Genomic DNA, 18,112 nt, shown 5'->3' on the forward strand with positions numbered 1-18,112 from the left:
GAGATGTGCAGGAGGCGGCTGATCGATGTCTCTCTCTCATCGATGTTTCTAACTCTCTATCTCTCTCCCTTCCTCTCTGTAAAAAATCAATAAAATATATTAAAAAAAAAAAGAAAAAAATTCAGTTGGTAAATACTCATCAAAAGTATCTTATCTATCTGGTTATGATAGAATGACTTTCAGAGTCAGAATCAACATGAAATGGAGAAAATATCCTTCTGCAGAGGTCACTGCCCTGACCTGGGAACCCCCCCAGACAACCAAATGGCCAGGGAAGTCACCTCAGGGAACACGTGAAATCTTCAAGAACTGTTTGTATCCACTGAGCGTGTTAACAAGAGAAGGTCATCCGCTTGGTACCTATTTTCCTTTTCCTGCCCCCAACCCCAATTCACATCCAGTTCAAATGGTCTCCCTCACTCGATTTGCTTCCCCCAAGTCCATTCTCCATTCTGTTGGAAAACAAAAACCTCCTCATGTGGTCAAATCCTTTCACAGTTCCCCACTGCCTCGGAATAGAGGCTGCATTCCTTAGCATAGACCGTGCACCCCTGGCCCAGCCCTCCTGCTCCAGCGCTCTCCTCTGTCACTCCTGCAGGCACCTCTGCTCCAGTTAGACCTTCATAACACGTTTCCCACACCACCCTAGGCTCTCGTCGCTCCCTGTCATTACAAGGGAGGCTTTCCGCGTTAACATGGAAAGCATTTCTTAAGTCCCAGGCTGAGCCAGATGCCCCTGGACGTACCCTTGCCGTACCTCTGTTGGTGGTCTGATTTCTCATGTTTCTCCAACAGAGAACCTCTTGAGAACAGGGACGAGCAGTATCTCTTTTCTCTGTACAGTTCCTATCACACAAACAAACCCTGTTTTCCCATAAACCAACCCTGTTTTCAAGTGGTCTTTCTGGTTGTTAGTCCACTCGTCCCGATTTGGGGTCTCCAAAATGCACCCCCACTGTACTTGCGGAGTACAGGTGGGGAACCTGGTCTAGAGCTCCCTGTGGGGAGCGTGTCCCTTGCACTACCCGGGGCGGCCGCCAGGGGCCGCCGGGCTCTTTGTTTTCCTCTGTGGCCCGGGTCAGGGCGGCCCGAGGCCCGCAGAGCGCATGCTCTGGGGCAGTTCGCGGCCCAGCCGGCGAGCGGAGGAGTCCTAGGAGCTGACCGGCACCGAGGTAGGTCGCGCGCGTGGTGGGCGAGGGGTCCTGGAGGACGGCGGCGCGCCGAGCGACCACGGCCAGAGCGCGGTGGGGGTCCCCGGCGGGCGGCGCAGTGGCTCGCGCGCGCCCGGTCGCGTGGCGACGTCTCCACGTGAAGCCGGGCGGCAGGAAGGCGCAAGTGCGGGCGCGCGTGTCCCCGGTCCCGCGGGGCGTCCGGGCGAGGGCCGGCCCCGCCTGGCTTGAGCGAGCCCGGTGGCCCCTCCGCCGCAGCGCTTCTCGCGTCCGGCCCGCGGCGCCCGCGCGGGCGGGAGATTCAAACGGCCGGAGCGCGGGGCCGCGGTGACCTCACCGGCCGGTGCGCGGACCCGCTGGCCTGCGGCGGGAGCGCTCCCTGGTGCGGGCCCGTTTCCGGAGCGGAGAGTGACTTTGCCCGGACTCCTCGGGGGCGTTGGGCTTGCAGGGGCCCGGAGCCCTGCCGGAGGGGCGGCTGCAGGGGCTGCCGCAGGGCAGCCTGGGCACCGGGACCCCTGTGGACGGTAGAGGTTGCTGTGAACTCCGCACCCACTTGTTAATGCAAAAACACATTCAAACCTGTAGAGAGTTTTTGTGAGTTTATTTGAGCCGAACTGTGGACAAGTGCCGGGAAGCAAAACCTCAAGGAATTGGGATGATGCTCCGGAGAATGGCGGGTTTTTACCTTGTTTTTATAAATTACCATCAAAGGAGCAGCCGGAAGTGGGTTACATGAAATCCATTGGTGATAGATTCGGGAGGTGGGAGAAGGCAAAGCGGGAGACCTCTGGGATTGGATAAAAAGTGAAGTGATGGACACATGCCTTTTACTGAGGGGGGCAGGATAGTTAACAATTGACATGGTGACAATAACAATGAGGGAGTTTGTGGTCTGGGCCCGGGGGCCATTTGTTGCGCCCTGAGGCGTCCTGAAAGAGGGAAGTTGCTAGGTACCCAGACATTTCACAGGTACGTTATCTCAGATGCAGAAAGACAATAGGCTCAGTAAAGATTGGAAATTGATCTTTGTCAGGGAAAACACTGGCCTAGGAAATGACTGCCTTCTATAAACTGCTTTTAGTTAAATTTTTAATTTCAGACCATTCTTTGTACTTACTTTAGGTCTTTGAGTTTGCAGAACCGCCATGCAGGCCTTCCCTGAACTAGTCAGGTTAGCATGTGGGCCTCCCACCCCCTTTTTTTGGTCCATAAACGCATCTGTCAGCAGGTTATTTACTGCTGTCTACCCCGTGCTGCGCTGGCAGGGCTGGGGAGCGATGGTGAGAAGGGCCCCACGTGGCCTTTGCGGAACTGCAGGTCTCCTTGGGGAGACCCATGCGGGGCCACAATTACGTAAGTGCCAGTGTGATCAGGGATGTTTGCCTCGGAGCCAGGGGCACTGCTGCTGACAAGTCATTCATCAAATAGCAATTGAGGTGCTCCAACCAAGTGTGATTCGCGTGTCCTCGCAGAAGTTGGGCGTATGGAGTGTTACACAGGAACTCAGCCCAGGAGGGTCAAGGATGGCTTTCCAGGTGAGGTGGCGCTTGAACCGGGTTTTAAAGGAGCTGCAGAGTTGTTCAGGTGGAGGGTTTAGGGTGATACAGGCAAAGGAAACAGCACATGCAAAGGCGTGAAGGTCTAGGTGAGTGTAGTGGTCAGGGATTCCACAGATGTTTGAGTCTGACGAACACAGGGTACAAGGAGATGAGGAACAAGATGCTACAACAGGGACTGGGTCTTGAAAGGTCTCAGGTGCCAGACCAAGGGACACTGGGTGGAGGTGGAAAAGGCAGGGTGGTTTCACCCAAGAAGAGTATTAGAATGGAGTCTGGAACAATGAATTAGGGGTTCATGCTGGTGTTTTCCGGGACATCCCAAGAGCAGGGATCCTGTTCAGTTTTGCAACTCACAGGTTGAGTCCCCTTGGGCCTCCCACTAAATCTTCCTATTGCTTTCTTTATCTGTAAAATGAAGGTAAGAGGCATGTGGTGAGAATTACTGATACCTGTATTTTCCATAAAGCGGTAGTTCTCACATCTGGTGGAAAATGTGGCCCCTTTTCTTAGGAAAAATAAACACATAAACCCAGACACAGCTCTGTATACAAAGGGGAACCCCTGGTTAGGAAACTTTTTTAAAAAATATTTTTTTATTGAAGGGACAGGGGGAGAGAGAGAGAGAAACATCAATGATGAGAGAGAATCATTGATTGGCTGCCTCCTGCACACCCCCCGCTGGGGATTGGACCCTCAACCTGGGCATGTGCCCTTGACCAGAATCGAACCCCGGATCCTTTAGTCCGCAGGTCAATGCTCTATCCACTGAGCCAAGCCAGCCAGGGCTGGTTAGGAAACGCTTGAGGTGGAGTATCCCGGGCAGGAAGTGTGCCTGGCTCGCAGCAGGAGTTCAGCACATGTTTTTGACAGATGAGCCCCTGTCCTCCCCTCCTTGGGGACCTTTCTCACAAAGAGATTCATCAGCCTCTGGGTCTGGCCTGCAGTTGTCTGCCTCCTGACATTGGGGATGAGGGGGTGGCAGGGACAGCTGCTGTGTTAGAGGGCTCTGTCTCCCTTTGTAGAAACAAGGCTGTGGTGGGGTTACAGGGGGTCACAGCAGGAACACAGGCCCTCCCTGGTAGACTGTCTAGTCCAGTGGTCGCCAACCCGTGGTCTGTGAGGTCCGAAAGATTGGCGACCGCTGGTCTAGTGCCTTCATTCATCACATGAAGAACAGGCCCAGGGCGAGGTGGGAAGGGGGAGCTCTGGCCCTGATCGGGAGACCTGCCCTTTCACCCCACTCCTGTGCGGCCTGGGGGTGCCTTTCCCTGAACCTCAGCTTTCTTACCTGTGAAACCAGGGTGATCACGTTTACCCCAGAAGGCAGGTGTGAGCATTCTAGGAGAGTTGACTGTGTCTGATTTTTAATTATTCGGGACTGTGTCTCACTCTTCTCCCAGATTGTCAGCTCCTCAAACATGGAAGCTGTGTGTGTGGATTGTGGGTGGACAAAAGACTACTCCTATTCCCCGCCAGACACTCCCTGTCTGGCTAGGAAAACACACCCAGAGCAGTTAGAGAGGGCGTGTGCACAAGGACTGGTTGTGCTCCAGGATGCAGGTGGGTAGTGGGTGTCAGGCTCCGCCCTTGAGGAGGTGCCCTCTCATTCCCTGTCCTGCCCGGAGGATTGCTCACAGCAGCACTGCAGTGCCCAGAGACCTCCACTTGAGAGATGAGGATCCTCAGGCCCAGAGAACTGGGGTTGTTAGACCCTAAAGCCAGAGGTCAACCACAGCAGGGGGTTGGCCTTTCCCATGTCCTTCAGGTTCTTCACCCACCGGCCCAGCCTCGCCGCCTGTCTCCTCTCTGGTCTCACCATCCTCTCCCTCTCAGCTTCCTTCTGCCCTTTGCCCATTGTGTTTGGCCAAGTTCATGGGGGACCCTGGGGAGGCCTGCCCACGCTGCCCCCACCCCTGCCCGGATCATGGACTACCTTTAGCCAGCCTGTTGTGGGTTGTTTGGTTTTGTTTGTTTATTATTTGTTTGTTTGTTTGTTTATTTTAATCCATCAGATACACCTGGGTTCTATTTCTGACTCTCCACTCTCCTCCCCTAGTCCAATTAATCTCTCTGTTTTCTTATTATGATAAAATATGCATACCATAAAATTTACCATTTCAACCATTTATAAGTGTACAGTTTGGTGGCATTAATTGCGTTCACATTGTTGTGTGACCCCCAAGTTATTCTCTATGTATCACCTTGTCTATCCTTCACACAGCACCTTCTGTAACAATTTTTTTCTTTCCCGCTAGAATGTAAGCTCCATGAGAACAGGGGGAGGGTTACTGTTTTTTTGTTTTTTTTTTTCTTACTACTTTGGGCCCAAAGCCACACAGTGGTAACAGACACTCAATAAGTATTTGTGGGATGAATGAACACTTGAGCTTCCATGTATTGAACACAGCAGGTCCTTGAATAATGATACTGCATTCAACATTGTTTCATTATAATGTTGATGAGACACTGTAATCTGTTCACTTAAAGTCACAGAACCTATTGACAGTGTTAAGTGTGAAATTACTATTTATTGTGTGCTTGGCTCTTAAAAGTTCTCTATAAAGTCTTTTTTATGTTATATGTATTACATTCTGTATTACAAAAAAAAATGCAAGCTAGAGAAAAGAAAATGTTATTAAGAAAATCACAACACACAGACACTGGGTGGTGGGGGCTTGCCCGGGGTGGGAATGGCTGGGGGGGTGTCAATGGGGAAAAAGGAGACATATGTAAAACTTTAGACAATAATAATAATAATTTTTTAAAATATATTTTATTGATATTTTACAGAGAGGAAGTGAGAGGGATAGAGAGTTAGAAACACCGATGAGAGAAAAACATCGATCAGCTGCCTCCTGCACACTCCCCACTGGAGATGTGCCCGCAACCAAGGTACATGCCCTTGACCAGAATCGAACCTGGGACCCTTGAGTCCGCAGGCTGACGCTCTATTCATTGAGCCAAACTGGTTAGGGCAATAATAATAATTTTTAAAAAACAATCATAAGGAAGAGAAAATACATTTATAGCAATGTACATATTTATTGAAAAAGCTCCACATATAAGTGGATCTGGCAGTTCAGACCTGTGTTGTTTAGGGTCAGTTGTATTTAGTTTTGTAAGAAACTACCAAACTGTCTTCCAAAGTGGCCGTGCCGTTTTGCATTCCCACCAGTGAATGAGAATTCTGTTGTTTCACATCCTCACCAGCATTTGGCATTGTGTTCCAGGTTTGGGCCATTCTAATAGATGTGCAGTGGTACATGTCATTCTGTCTTGAGGGCAGCCCTAAGAAGTAGTATGGCAACCCCTTTTACAGACGAGGATACAATTCAAAGAGGTTAAGGCTGCTGGCCAACCATGGTCACAAAAGCCAGGTGAACAAGCCACAGCTCTGGCAGGTGAATCCAGTTCCCTCTAATCCCAAGGAATGTGCATTTTTAGTGTAGGAAGAGGGGTCTCAAAGAGGTAGGTTGGAGGGGAGGTTTCCCGGCCTGGGAGAAAAAAAGTTGGGTGAAGCTCAGAACTGCCACCTCATTAGAGTCAGAACCTGTAGAAGCTCAACCTGCACAGCTACTTCCTTATCTTCAGTACTTTGTTCTTCTCTCTCAGGGTAGTCAGCAGAATGTCCCCCAAAATTTAGAGGCTACTGCTCTTTGTATTCACGTATTGTGGAGTGGGGAGCTGGAGAGGGTGAGGCTCAAGGACCTACTGGAAGGAAGGGAGGGAGGGAGGAAGGAAAAGAGGGAGTGGGCTGCTGGATAGACCCACAGCTGAGCCTGAAAAGAGCTCTTGTTCTACAAATTCCAACTGTAGCCTTGGGTAGTCTCCATCCCTTATCTATGAAAATGGGGGAGAGGAGGGTTAGGTTAGTTAGATCTGTGCCTGAGAGTTACCTGGGGCAGGCCATAGACATTGTAATCCAATATTGGTTAATTACTCTTTTTTTTAATACATTTTTATTGATTTCAGAGAGATGAGAGGAGAGGAGAGAGAGATAGAAACGTAAATGATGAGAATCATTGATCGGCTGCCTCCTGCACGCCCTCTACTGGGGACTGAGCCCCCAACACAGGCATGTGCCCTTGACCGGAATCAAACCTGGGACCCTTCAGTCTGCAGGCTGACACTCTTTCCACTGAGCCAAACCAGCTAGGGCTGGACTCTTTTTTGTAGTTGTTTTGTTTTTTGTTAATCCTCACCTAAGGATATTTTTCCATTGATTTTTAGAGAGAGTAGCAGGGAAGGGGTAGAGACAGAGAGAAATATCATTATTTGAGAGAGACATCGATTGGTTGCCTTGATTGGGTGCCTCCCACACACACCCTGACCGGTCCAGGGATTTGACCAAAATTGAACCCGAGACCCTTCAGTCTGCCTGGCCCATGCTCTATCCACTGAGTCAAAGTGGCTAGGGCCAGAGGCTAGACCAGGGGTGGGCAAACTTTTTGACTTGAGGGCCACAATTGGTTCTTAAACTGGACCGGAGGGCCGGAACAAAAGCATGGATGGAATGTTTGTGTGAACTAATATAAATTCAAAGTAAACATCATTACATAAAAGGGTATGGTCTTTTTTTTCAATAGTTTTATTCATTTCAAACGGGCCGGATCCGGGCCAGCAGGCCGTAGTTTGCCCACAGCTGGGCTAGACTCTTAACTGCCACAGGCTATACCACTTCTGCATCAGGACAGCTCTAAAGTGTCCTGGCCCCGGCCATCCCTACAGAAAGATCACAGTTCAGAGTTTGGGCACCCCAGGCTTAGACAACCTGACTGTACTTCACAACCTTAAAGACCAGGGCTCAATAAAGATGCATTTGTGGAGGAAAAAGTTGGGGGCACAAATTGGCTGGATTGGCAACGAGAGAGAATGCCTCTGTTCTCAGCAGCCTTGGGGAAGACCTGAAGACCTTGGGGAGCAGTAGCAGTTAAAGGAGGGGAGGGGTTCAAGACAGGCTTTTAGCTGCCCTGGATCATCCTGGGTCCAATAACCAACCTTCCTTCCTTCCTTCCTTCCTTTTCTTTTCTTTTTTTTTTTTAATTTGTATTGATTTCAGAGAGGAAGGGAGAAGGAGAGAGAGAAACATCAATGATGAGAGAATCATTGATCAGCTGCCTCCCGCACATCCCACACCGGGGATCGAGCGCGAAAGCTGGGCATGTGCCCCAGACTGGAATCGGACTCGGGACCTTTCAGTCCACAGGCTGAAGCTCTGTCCACTGAGCTAAACCAGCTAGGGCCCAACAACCCTTCTTGTCACCCATAGGTGATTTCCTTTCACTCTTTTGTAACACTTGGTGTTTGTGTGCCCTTGTGGGACTCTTTAGAAAAGCCAGGCTCCTCCCAGAAGTGACACTTAGGGATCAAAGGGCACAAATGGCCTGGTTTGGTTTTACTTAATTAGGATTAGAATAACTTTGTAATGTCTCATAATAACAGTAATACATCAGAGTTACATAGTGGTTATGTAGTTAACCATTAGTTACAAAGTTACTAGTGATTATCTCAGGGTTTGAGGGCAGTTATGAGGGATACTTAATATTCTTCAGCTATAGCCACACCAGCTTTTTCATTTTTTATAATAAAAACTAGAGGCATGAAAATTCATGCACTGGAGGGGGGGGTCCCTCAGCCCGGCCTGCCCCTCTCACAGTCCGGGAGCCCTTAGGGGTGGGAGGCGACCCGGCGATCAGGGGAAGGTGATGCCCCATCTCACCTCTGCTGCTGCCACTGCCAGCAGCGCAAGCCTCAGCCAGCCCTGGTAACCTCAGCCTTGGGCAGCCACCATCCGAGGCTTGCCTGCACCTTGGGCCGGCCCTGCGCGGCTGGGAGCCGACATCTGAAGCTTGCCTGTGCCTTGGGCTGGCCCTGGGGGGCTGGGGGGCTGAGGGAACTGGAGATCTCCGGAGGCAGGCATGCAGAGCGGCCGGGCCCGCCTAGGAGCGGGCCCAGCCTTGCCGTGCACCTGCCGCCCCGGCGGGGCTGAGGGGACTGGGCACCACCATCTTGTGGCTGTGGATGCCGCCATCTTTTTGAGGGTGTGACAGTCAATTAGCATATTCCCTCTTTATTAGATAGGATATGTAATGCTTCTTAATAAACATCTTATATAATATAGGAAAGTGTAAAGAAACAAGTAAAAATTGTCCATAATCTTATTTTCCAGAGGTTATCATTGTTAATAATGGACGTATTTCCTTCACATTTTTCTACACTTATTTTTACATGTGTGTATGCATTATATTTCAAAAGTGGGATGGACTGTTTTCTAATGTGCTTATTATTTGGCAATGGTAAACATCTTCCTATTCAATAAGTCTCTGAAAGCATCACTTTTAGTGGCTTTATACTGTTCGATCATGAATATACTACATAGCCACTCTCCTATTAAGCACATGGGTTGCTCCACTTTTTTTTTTTTTTTTTTTTAATGTTATGAAGCATACAGTAGAGAATGTCTGTGGAACTTACTCTTTGGGCGTATTATTCTGTTCCTGTTCTTAGATAAATTCTGAGAAGTGGAATTGCTGGGCAGTGCCTCTTGCCTTTGTAAAGGTCTTTTTCTTTGGGTAATATTGCCTAATTAGAGCAGGGCATTGATTGCCATCTGACATGGAGTGTTTGCCTGGGCTTTTCAGGACAGGAAGATGCCACCCAAGCGTGTGGCTAAGAAAAGGTCACCCCCAGAAGATGCTCTCCCCAAAAGCAAGAAAGTGAAGGGTAAGTTGGCTTCTGTCTCTATGTATGGCTTCTTAAAGCCCCCAAAATCTGGGACTGGGCTCCTTCCCCGCTGACATTTGAAGCTGAGGGGCCTGGAAGTCCATAAGCTCCACCCAGTTGGCAGGTCTCCTGTAGGTCATTGAATCCCACCTCAAGGAATCATAAAGGCACAGAGACTTGTTCAAAGCACTCAGGTGGTACTAGCAAAACACTAGACCCAAAGGCTTTGCCCCAGGCATAGTGGCTTATGGTTTGGACCCCTGGCGTCCAGATGTGGGGTCATGGCCCTGCCACTTTCTAGGTATGTAGCTTTGAGCAAGTATCTTACTCTCGCTGAGCTTGGATTACCCTTTCATGAAATAGGAGGTGAGAACAATTCCAACCTCACTGGCCTGTTGTGAGGAAAATGAGATAATGTCATGGTAGCATTTGAGGGAGGTGGCTGTGGTTTCCTCTGTTCTGGAACCCTGGAGGGAGACAGGGAGGAGAGCCACCCCCACCTGAGAAGGGGGGTGTGGGCCCACACTCAGACAGTGTCTGTCTTTTGCAGACCCTCGTAACCAGGCAGTGAGGGCCGGTGCTTCCCACCGCGTTCCAGGCGCCTGCTACACCCGAGGTGCCTGCAGGCCGAGCCCTGCCAACCAGAAACCCCGACCAGGTGGCTCCCTGCCCAGCACAGCCTCAGAGGCCTGGCAACCCTGGGGGAGGGACTGGACACCATTGGCTGTCCAGAGGCACAGACGGTTGCCATTGGCCAGCAGATGGTCCTGGACTGCCCACTGGTTGGCGCTTACCTCGGCAAAAACCTGTGTTAGCTCTTACTGCTGCTCCTCCCTCTTCAGCTGTGGTTGTGTATCTACTTATTGGAACCAGGGTGTCTGTGTGAATATGTTCAGGAGTTCCGTGACACCCTGAGGATGGAGGCTAACTGTAGACCCATGTAGGCTCCCTTGGTTTCAGTGCAAACACTATTACTTATTAGCTCTATTAACCTCTCTGAGGCTCCATTCCCTTTCCTATAAAATGGGATCTTAAATATGGAAGCATATTTAAGTCTGTAGCATAATTTGGGGAACTGCAGAGCAATTTAGCATTAGTGGAGTAAGCAGCCAGTAAAGAGTAGACTTTACACCTGAGCCCTCACTTTCGGCACCATGGCGCCTTATCAAGAACTTAGAGCTACTCAGGAAAACTATCTTGGGTGCTCACTGTTCTCCCCACCAAGATTCATTTCACAATACTGAGTGTCTCCTTGTTTCTATTTCCTTCCTTTTGATTAATAATGTGCTCGATTTTTAACCTTTACACAAACCCTGTGAGGTAGGGACTTCTGATATCCCCATTTCACAAATGAGGAAACAGGCTCAGAAGGGTCATACTGAGGTCTGTGGCAGAGCAGGGGATTGAACCCAGAGCCCATGCAGTGACCTCTCCTCTCTCCCATCATCCTACACACTCGGCTGTCTTCTTCACTCCTCAGTCTCACATAGGTCCCACCGCACAGAACCGGGCTTGGTGCTGACACTGGGCCAGGGTGACGTGGGCCAGTTGGGGCTGGGCGAGAATGTGATGGAGAGGAAGAAGCCAGCCCTAGTAACCATTCCGGAAGACATTGTACAGGCTGAGGCTGGGGGCATGCACACCGTGTGTCTAAGCAAAAGTGGCCAGGTAGGTTGGGGGCGTGGCGTGGGATGGATAGGGTCTGGGGGAGGAGGCTTGGAGATGGAGCTGGCTAGCTGCACGGGGTGGTCTGAACAAGAATGGACTGAAAGGCCAGATCTTGCACTAATGGGGGCATCCTGGGCACAGGTCTACTCCTTTGGCTGCAATGATGAGGGTGCCCTGGGAAGGGACACATCAGTGGAGGGCTCAGAGACGGTTCCTGGGAAAGTGGAACTGCAAGAGAAAGTGGTACAAGTGTCCGCAGGAGACAGTCACACAGCGGCGCTCACCGAGGATGGCCGTGTCTTCCTCTGGGGCTCCTTCCGGGTAAGATGGGCTGGAAGACTGCATGGGCTGGCCGACAGAATTAACTGGTGGGGCCCCAAGGATAACCTATCTCCATGCCCCTATTCTACTTACTGGTGAGGAAATCAAGTCCTAGAAGTAGAGCTTGGGCCCAGACCCTGCCAGGTCTCTGGCTTCTTCATTCAGGCCTGTCCACTCCATTGGCTGCTGCCTAGGATCTGATGTTGTGAAGTGTGTCTTAGGAGAGAGGTGGGTCAAGGATGTCTCTGGCCGAGGCTGATCCAGGAAGTCTGTTGTTCTCACCCATCTTGCTACCTTCAACCTCTCCTCCCTTCCTAGCTGTCTTCCATGCTTCTCAGGAATATTGGATTTTTATATTTTTATTTATTTTAATATATTTTTATTGATTTCAGAGAGGGAGAGAGACAGAAACATCAGTGGTGAGAGAGAATCATTGATCTGCTGCCTCCTGCTCGCCCCCTACTGGGGATTGAGCTTCCCACCAGGCATGTGCCCTTGTCCGGAATCGAGCCCAAGACCTTTTGGTATGAAGGCCATAGCTCTATCCATAAGCCAGCGGTTGACAACCGGTGGTCCGCAGACCACTGGTGGTCTGTGAGGTCCGAAAGGTTGGCGACCACTGCACTAAGCCAAACCGGCTAGGGCACTCCTTTGATAGTAGACCATGTGTGATTTCATTCATAAGCATTTCACTATATGCCCTCATTGCTGTTCACCTCTCCATCCCCATCTGGCACCAGTGCCCCTTACCAGACAGCTCTATGGTTGGTCTGGCTGGTATGGGGCATGCAGGCCTGGCTAAGTGCTCTGCCCCTCCCTTCTAGGACAATAATGGTGTGATTGGGCTCTTGGAGCCCATGAAGAAGAGCATGGTACCTGTGCAAGTGCAGCTGAGTGCGCCTGTGGTGAAGGTGGCCTCGGGTGAGTCTGGGGTCACTTGCTCTGGGCAGGAGTTGGAGAACCTTATTCTGGTGTTGGCCAAGCCTTGGGCTCTACAGACAAGTCCTGCATCTCCTGCCTTCCTCTCGCCCTCAGGAAACGACCACTTGGTGATGCTGACAGCTGATGGTGACCTCTACACTCTGGGCTGCGGGGAGCAGGGCCAGCTGGGCCGTGTCCCTGAATTATTTGCCAATCGTGGTGGCCGGCAGGGCCTTGGTAGGTGGGCTAGGTCCCTCTGCCAGGGCAACTCAGCAATGCACCCCCTGATGAAGGTCATAGGCAGGAGGGATTCTCTGTGCGTTTAGGCTTACATCAGATAGACTTGCAGTGGTAGTTAAGGACATTGACTCTAGCCATGGCCGGTAGCTCAGTTTGTTTGACTGTCGTCCCATTACCCCAGGGTTATGGGTTCAATCCCTGTTCAGGGCACATATAGGAGGCAACCAGTGAATGCATAAATGAATGGAGCAACAAATCGATTTTCTCCCTCCCTCTTTCAAATCAATAAATAAATTCATAGATAGATAGATAGATAGATAGATAGATAGATAGATAGATAGATAGATAGATAAGAACTTTGACTCTAGAGCCAGGCTACCCTGGTTTTGAATCCTGGTTCTACCACCTGTTGGCTATGGGACCCTGGACATAGTTTTCTCATCTCTAAACCTACCTACTTCATTGGGTTGTTGTGAGGTTAAATGAGTTAGCAGAGAAGAATGGCACCTCTTAGGGCTGTGGGAGTCTGAGTGAGGCTCTCTACTCTCTTGGCCTTAGATACCTCTTCTGTCTAACAGGGAGAAAAGTCCCTGCTTAGCATCCCTTCGAGGGCTTTAGTGATGTGGGAGAAACCACCACGGGGAAGAGAGGAGAGGCTTTGTGTGTCTGCCACTGACCTTGGCTGCTTCTCTGCCTGCAGAACGACTCCTGGTCCCCAAGTGTGTGATGTTGAAATCCAGGGGAACCCGTGGCCATGTGAAATTCCAGGATGCCTTCTGTGGCGCCTACTTCACCTTTGCCATCTCCCTCGAGGGCCATGTATATGGCTTTGGCCTTTCAAACTACCATCAACTTGGTGAGTCCCAAACCCAGCATCGGGCATAGCCAGAGTGACCTGGGTTCCAATCCTGGCTCCACTACTCATTTCTTGCACACCCTTGGTGGAGTCACCCCTCGGAGCCAGTTTTGTCATCTGTAAAGGGAGAATATTCATATGCTGGTAGAGGGTAGGATGGCCTCAGAGGGGGATGAAGAAGAACAGCTCCTTGGACACTTTTACCCCTAACAACTCTCTCCGGGCCTTGCCTTCCAGGAACCGCAGGCACAGAATCTTGCTTTGTACCCCAGAACTTGACATCCTTCAAGAACTCTACCAAGTCCTGGGTGGGCTTCTCTGGTGGCCAGCACCATACAGTCTGCATGGATTCAGAAGGTGGGACCTTTGGATCAGGAATGCCCTCATCTCTGCACGGGGCTGGCCTGATCCTGAGACCATGGCTCTTGGAACCTGGGTCTGCTTCATAGGTTGGGCCAGATGTGGGTCTATGAGGGTCACAACTAACCCCCCAGAGTCCTGGTGCTCTTCCAAGTATGAATTCAGTGGGGACCTGTGGAGGCTCTCCCAGGCCTCCCCAAAACTGGAAGAGGTACTGAAGACCTCCTCCTCACCACCCAGGGAATGAGGACCAGCTCCCATGGATATGGGAACTCAGCTGGCCAACCTGGAACACACCCTCTGCTACTCCACCCACACCTTAAGTCCAACTCCTGTCTACTCTCTCCCTCCTCCCACAGGAAAAGCATACAGCCTGGGCCGGGCTGAGTACGGGAGGCTGGGCCTGGGAGAGGGTGCCGAGGAGAAGAGCATGCCCACCCTCATCTCCAGGCTGCCCATCGTCTCCTCAGTGGCTTGTGGGGCCTCTGTGGGATATGCTGTGACCAAGGATGGTAAGTGGGGCTGCCCACATTCAGTCTGATTGGGGCCTGGGGATTGTGACTCCTGTCAAATAGCCCAGCAGGCTCTGATGGCCACCATGAGATGGAGCTGAGCTGCAGAGCAGTATTTATGAAAACATAGTTTTTCTCCTGATTGTCAAAAGCTCTGACTTTGATGAACTTAAAATGAATTTTAAAATTATTTTTTATAGAGAGAGAGTGGAAAGGCAGAAGGGGAGGAGGGAGAAATATTGATTTGAGAAACATCAATTGATTGCCTCCCACACGTGCCATGACCGTGGCTGGGGATCGAACCCACAACCCTTTGGTGGATGGGCCAACACTCTCCACTGAGCAACACTGGCCAGGGGAATAAACAAATTATTTTAATAAAGGTAATTTGTTCTGTAGAGGGGGGAAAAAACAGCAAAAGAGGATATATAACCGAGACCTGGCCAGGCAGCAGAACTTGAACCCAGGTCTCCAGACTCCTGATTCAGGCTTTTATTTACATTTCCCACCATGGAGGGTGTAAGTGAGCAGTCACCAAAGCCTGAGTGGATGAGGGTCACAGCCATGGAGGCCTTGAGAAGTCAGGCTAGCGGAGGTGCTTGATGTGGTAGAGTTCCTGAGGAAGTGGGGCTTGTACTTACACCTTGAAGATTTCTGATAAGCAAAGGAGGGCATCCTGGCACAGAAACATCCAGAGCCGTCTCAAAGGTGGCTGGTCCTGGGGTGGAGGGTGGTGTAGGATTTTTTGGAGTGGCTAGTCACAGTAGGGTCTTGAATGCCATGCCTAGGAATAGGGAGAAGTAATTGGTGTGGTTAAGGGCTGTGGTCCCAGGATGACAGAGCTCTTATCCATCATCTCCCTGGCTTTTCCCAGCTTCCCTGAACTCCCAGAGGTTGGGTCATTGCCAGGCTGCTATAGGCCAAGGCTAAAATTCACCCTTCTGTCCCAGGCTTCTGTCCTCAAGAAAGGCTATGGATTCTGAAGATTGCTGCCTCTGTGTCTCTCTCTTGTAGGTCGTGTTTTTGCCTGGGGCATGGGCACCAACTACCAGCTGGGCACGGGACAGGAGGAGGATGCCTGGATCCCCGTGGAGATGACAGGCAAACAGCTGGAGAACCGCCTGGTTCTATCTGTGTCCAGCGGGGGCCAGCACACAGTCTTATTAGTCAGGGACAAGCAACAGAGCTGATGAAGCTTCTAGGGCCTGGCTCCCGGCCCCACCCCTCCCTCCTGGAACACAGAAGCTGTGATGACTACAGACTCCAGCAGGCCTTCCCCAGCCCCAAGTACTTTGTCATCACCTGCCTTTTTTTCCATCCACGGAACAGAATCACTTTCCTCTTTTTTATTCCTCCTTTCTGGAATTAGCCTGTAACCTATAGGATGGAGAGGGCGGAATGGAAGAGGGGAGTGGGTTTTGTTGGAATGTTTGATTCCCACACCCTGAGGAGTTGGGGCTCCATCGAGCCCTACTCTAGTCATGTGCCACTCTTATGTCCTTCACAGTCCACAGGCAGACCGATGGTACAGTTGTCGGACCCAGCTGTCATGCACCTATGCCTGGGGAAAACTGGAGAAGGGGCAGGGCTACCAGCCATGGGCAAGCCCAAGCCAAGTATTTGGCCCTGAACAGGTGTCCAAAGGGGCAAATAAAGAGTGATCCTCCACTTGATCAAGAAAAAGGCCAATCAGCTTTTCTCCCAGAAGCACAAGTGTTCTGTCCTGCACTGCCCATCCAGCCTGCCTCACCTGCCTGAAGTCTGGAAAGGAAGCTGGCCTGCAGAGCAGGACATGGGGGCGAGGGAAGGAGGGTTTTATAAACAAACAGCAATATCAAGAGTGAAGGGAGGGCAGGGAAGAGGGTTGGATGGGCAGAGGCTGGTTCCCAGAAAGGGAAGCAGAAGCTTGCTTGTACCGTGTCTGAGAAAATACCAAGCAGGTGGTTTTTTTTTAATGTAAAGTATTTTAGAAGAGAGAGTGAAATCTTATAACATTTTGAATAAATTTAGAGTTTTATAAAACAGGCCACTTGTTTTCTACACATTCCCTGCTTTTTTAAGGGAACATCTGCTGTGTTGGGAAGGGCAGGATAAACTTTGTCAAGACTAGGACTTAGGTGATGTCCTGATGTGTGCCTGTCAGCTGTGCCTGTTCCATACAAATCAAAAAAGATTTTATTTTTGCTTAGGTATTTATGTTTCAGGAATCACTGTATTTAAGAAAATTTATGCTGCATAATATGAGAGACATGGAATGGTTCTTTCAACATCCTAATCCCAAATCAGGATGGTACATCTCTACAAATACTTTTACTAAGCTTGCTGTTTTATCATTTTCAACAGCTCATGTAATTGATAAAACATGATTAACTGCACAGTAACTCCTAAGACAACTTATTCATATTGGTGTAGATTTTCACAGGCATTTGAGCAAACAGAATCATAGAGCTGGCCTTTCTAATATGATGGTCACTAGCTACATGTAGCCATTTACATTTAAATCAATTAAAATGTGTAAAAAATTTTAAATTAACGTCCTTTTTGCACTAGCCACATTTCAAGTCCTCAATAATTACATGTGGTTAGTGCCTATGGTATTGGGCTATAGAACGTTTCTATAATTTCAGAAAGCTGCGATGAATATTGTTGATACAGCAGGTCTGTATATGAATAAGACGACATTTTTATTAGGGCCAGCAGGATTTTTCTCGGATGTCAATGACTCTTGGAAAAATGAATGTAATGTAAAATAACTTAAAATGTAGTCTGTGATTTTTTCCCCCCCTTTTGAATTTTTAGTTTTGATACAGGCACTATACTGATTAGAAATTGACTTCTTAAAAGGAAAAAAAATATCACACTTTGATCGATCCCTCTCCCCCATCCACCTCATACCCATCCACCACCAATTTAAATTGGATTAGATTTATTGGAGTTTTCCCCTTTTGACAGTATAGCGGCTTGGAAGTGCCTTGTTTTTAATAATAGCTCTTACGGAGTGGGACCAAAATGGGCCAGGCATTGTGCTGAGCATTTTATAGGCAATAATAGTTTGTTTAATCCTCATTTCACACCAGCTTTTAAAGTAATTGCTGTCTCAGGAAACAGTCCCTGAGAGTTGAAGTGTAGGCTAGAATCTAAATCAGCTTCTACCTGAACCCAGAACTCAAGTCCTTTTCCTTGTATTGCATGTAAGAATTGTAAAGTTCTCTGTTGGTGCCTTATGTATATCAGAACTGTCAGGCACATAGTGTTCTCTAGTATAACCATTGTACTTTTTTTTATTCCCTGGAATTAATAATTAATTGCCTTGTTTTTCAAATGCTTAGTTCTATCTTCCCTCATCTTCCTCCATCCTGGATTGATTACCCCAAAACAAATGCAGTCATAGTACCCCATGTGGCTCAGCTGTAAATACTGTAAATGTTTAATACTGCTTTCACAAAAATTAAGATGAAGTATGTATGTAGGAGGGGCAGTTGTTAAAATATCTGAAACTATAAATGAATATGTTATTTAGAAATATGCAGGTACATTCTAAGGAAAAGATTTCGAAATCATTGCCCCAATAGAGTGAGAGTTGGGGGTGAGGATAGATGGGGTAAGGGACTGCTGTTTATATCATAAATTCAGCAAATTTTTTTTTCAGTGCATACCTACCCCCAAACATTGTAGGAATTTTATTAGGAACAAATGTATTAAGATCCCTGTCTCATGAAGCTTATATTCTAAATAAGTATTTAACATTTTTCCATACTTTAAAAATAGTAAGCAAAGAGCACA

The 18,112-nt window shown here is 49.2% G+C and overlaps 1 protein-coding gene across 6 annotated transcripts; it reads left to right on the forward strand.

The window, feature by feature from the left end:
• The first annotated feature begins 1,054 nt into the window (after positions 1-1,054).
• On the forward strand, positions 1,055-17,085 carry RCC1 (regulator of chromosome condensation 1). Of its 6 annotated transcripts, none has more exons than XM_036347782.1 (11): positions 1,055-1,172; positions 9,370-9,451; positions 10,002-10,109; positions 10,932-11,119; positions 11,261-11,440; positions 12,265-12,361; positions 12,476-12,598; positions 13,302-13,457; positions 13,695-13,814; positions 14,177-14,329; positions 15,344-17,085. In XM_036347782.1, the coding sequence occupies exons 2-11, from the start codon at positions 9,379-9,381 to the stop codon at positions 15,517-15,519; spliced, it is 1,374 nt and encodes a 457-aa protein (XP_036203675.1). In that variant the 5' UTR covers positions 1,055-1,172; positions 9,370-9,378; the 3' UTR covers positions 15,520-17,085. The 6 variants fall into 6 exon arrangements, with proteins under 6 accessions (XP_036203675.1, XP_036203678.1, XP_036203679.1 ...); XM_036347781.1 differs by lacking the exon at positions 1,055-1,172 and adding an exon at positions 2,686-2,704; XM_036347783.1 differs by lacking the exon at positions 1,055-1,172 and adding an exon at positions 2,687-2,704 and having other exon boundaries at positions 10,002-10,067.
• Positions 17,086-18,112: the final 1,027 nt, after the last annotated feature.

This window comes from Myotis myotis, unplaced genomic scaffold (assembly GCF_014108235.1).
Source record: "Myotis myotis isolate mMyoMyo1 unplaced genomic scaffold, mMyoMyo1.p scaffold_m19_p_2, whole genome shotgun sequence".
In the NCBI taxonomy this organism is placed as follows: Eukaryota; Metazoa; Chordata; class Mammalia; order Chiroptera; family Vespertilionidae; genus Myotis; species Myotis myotis.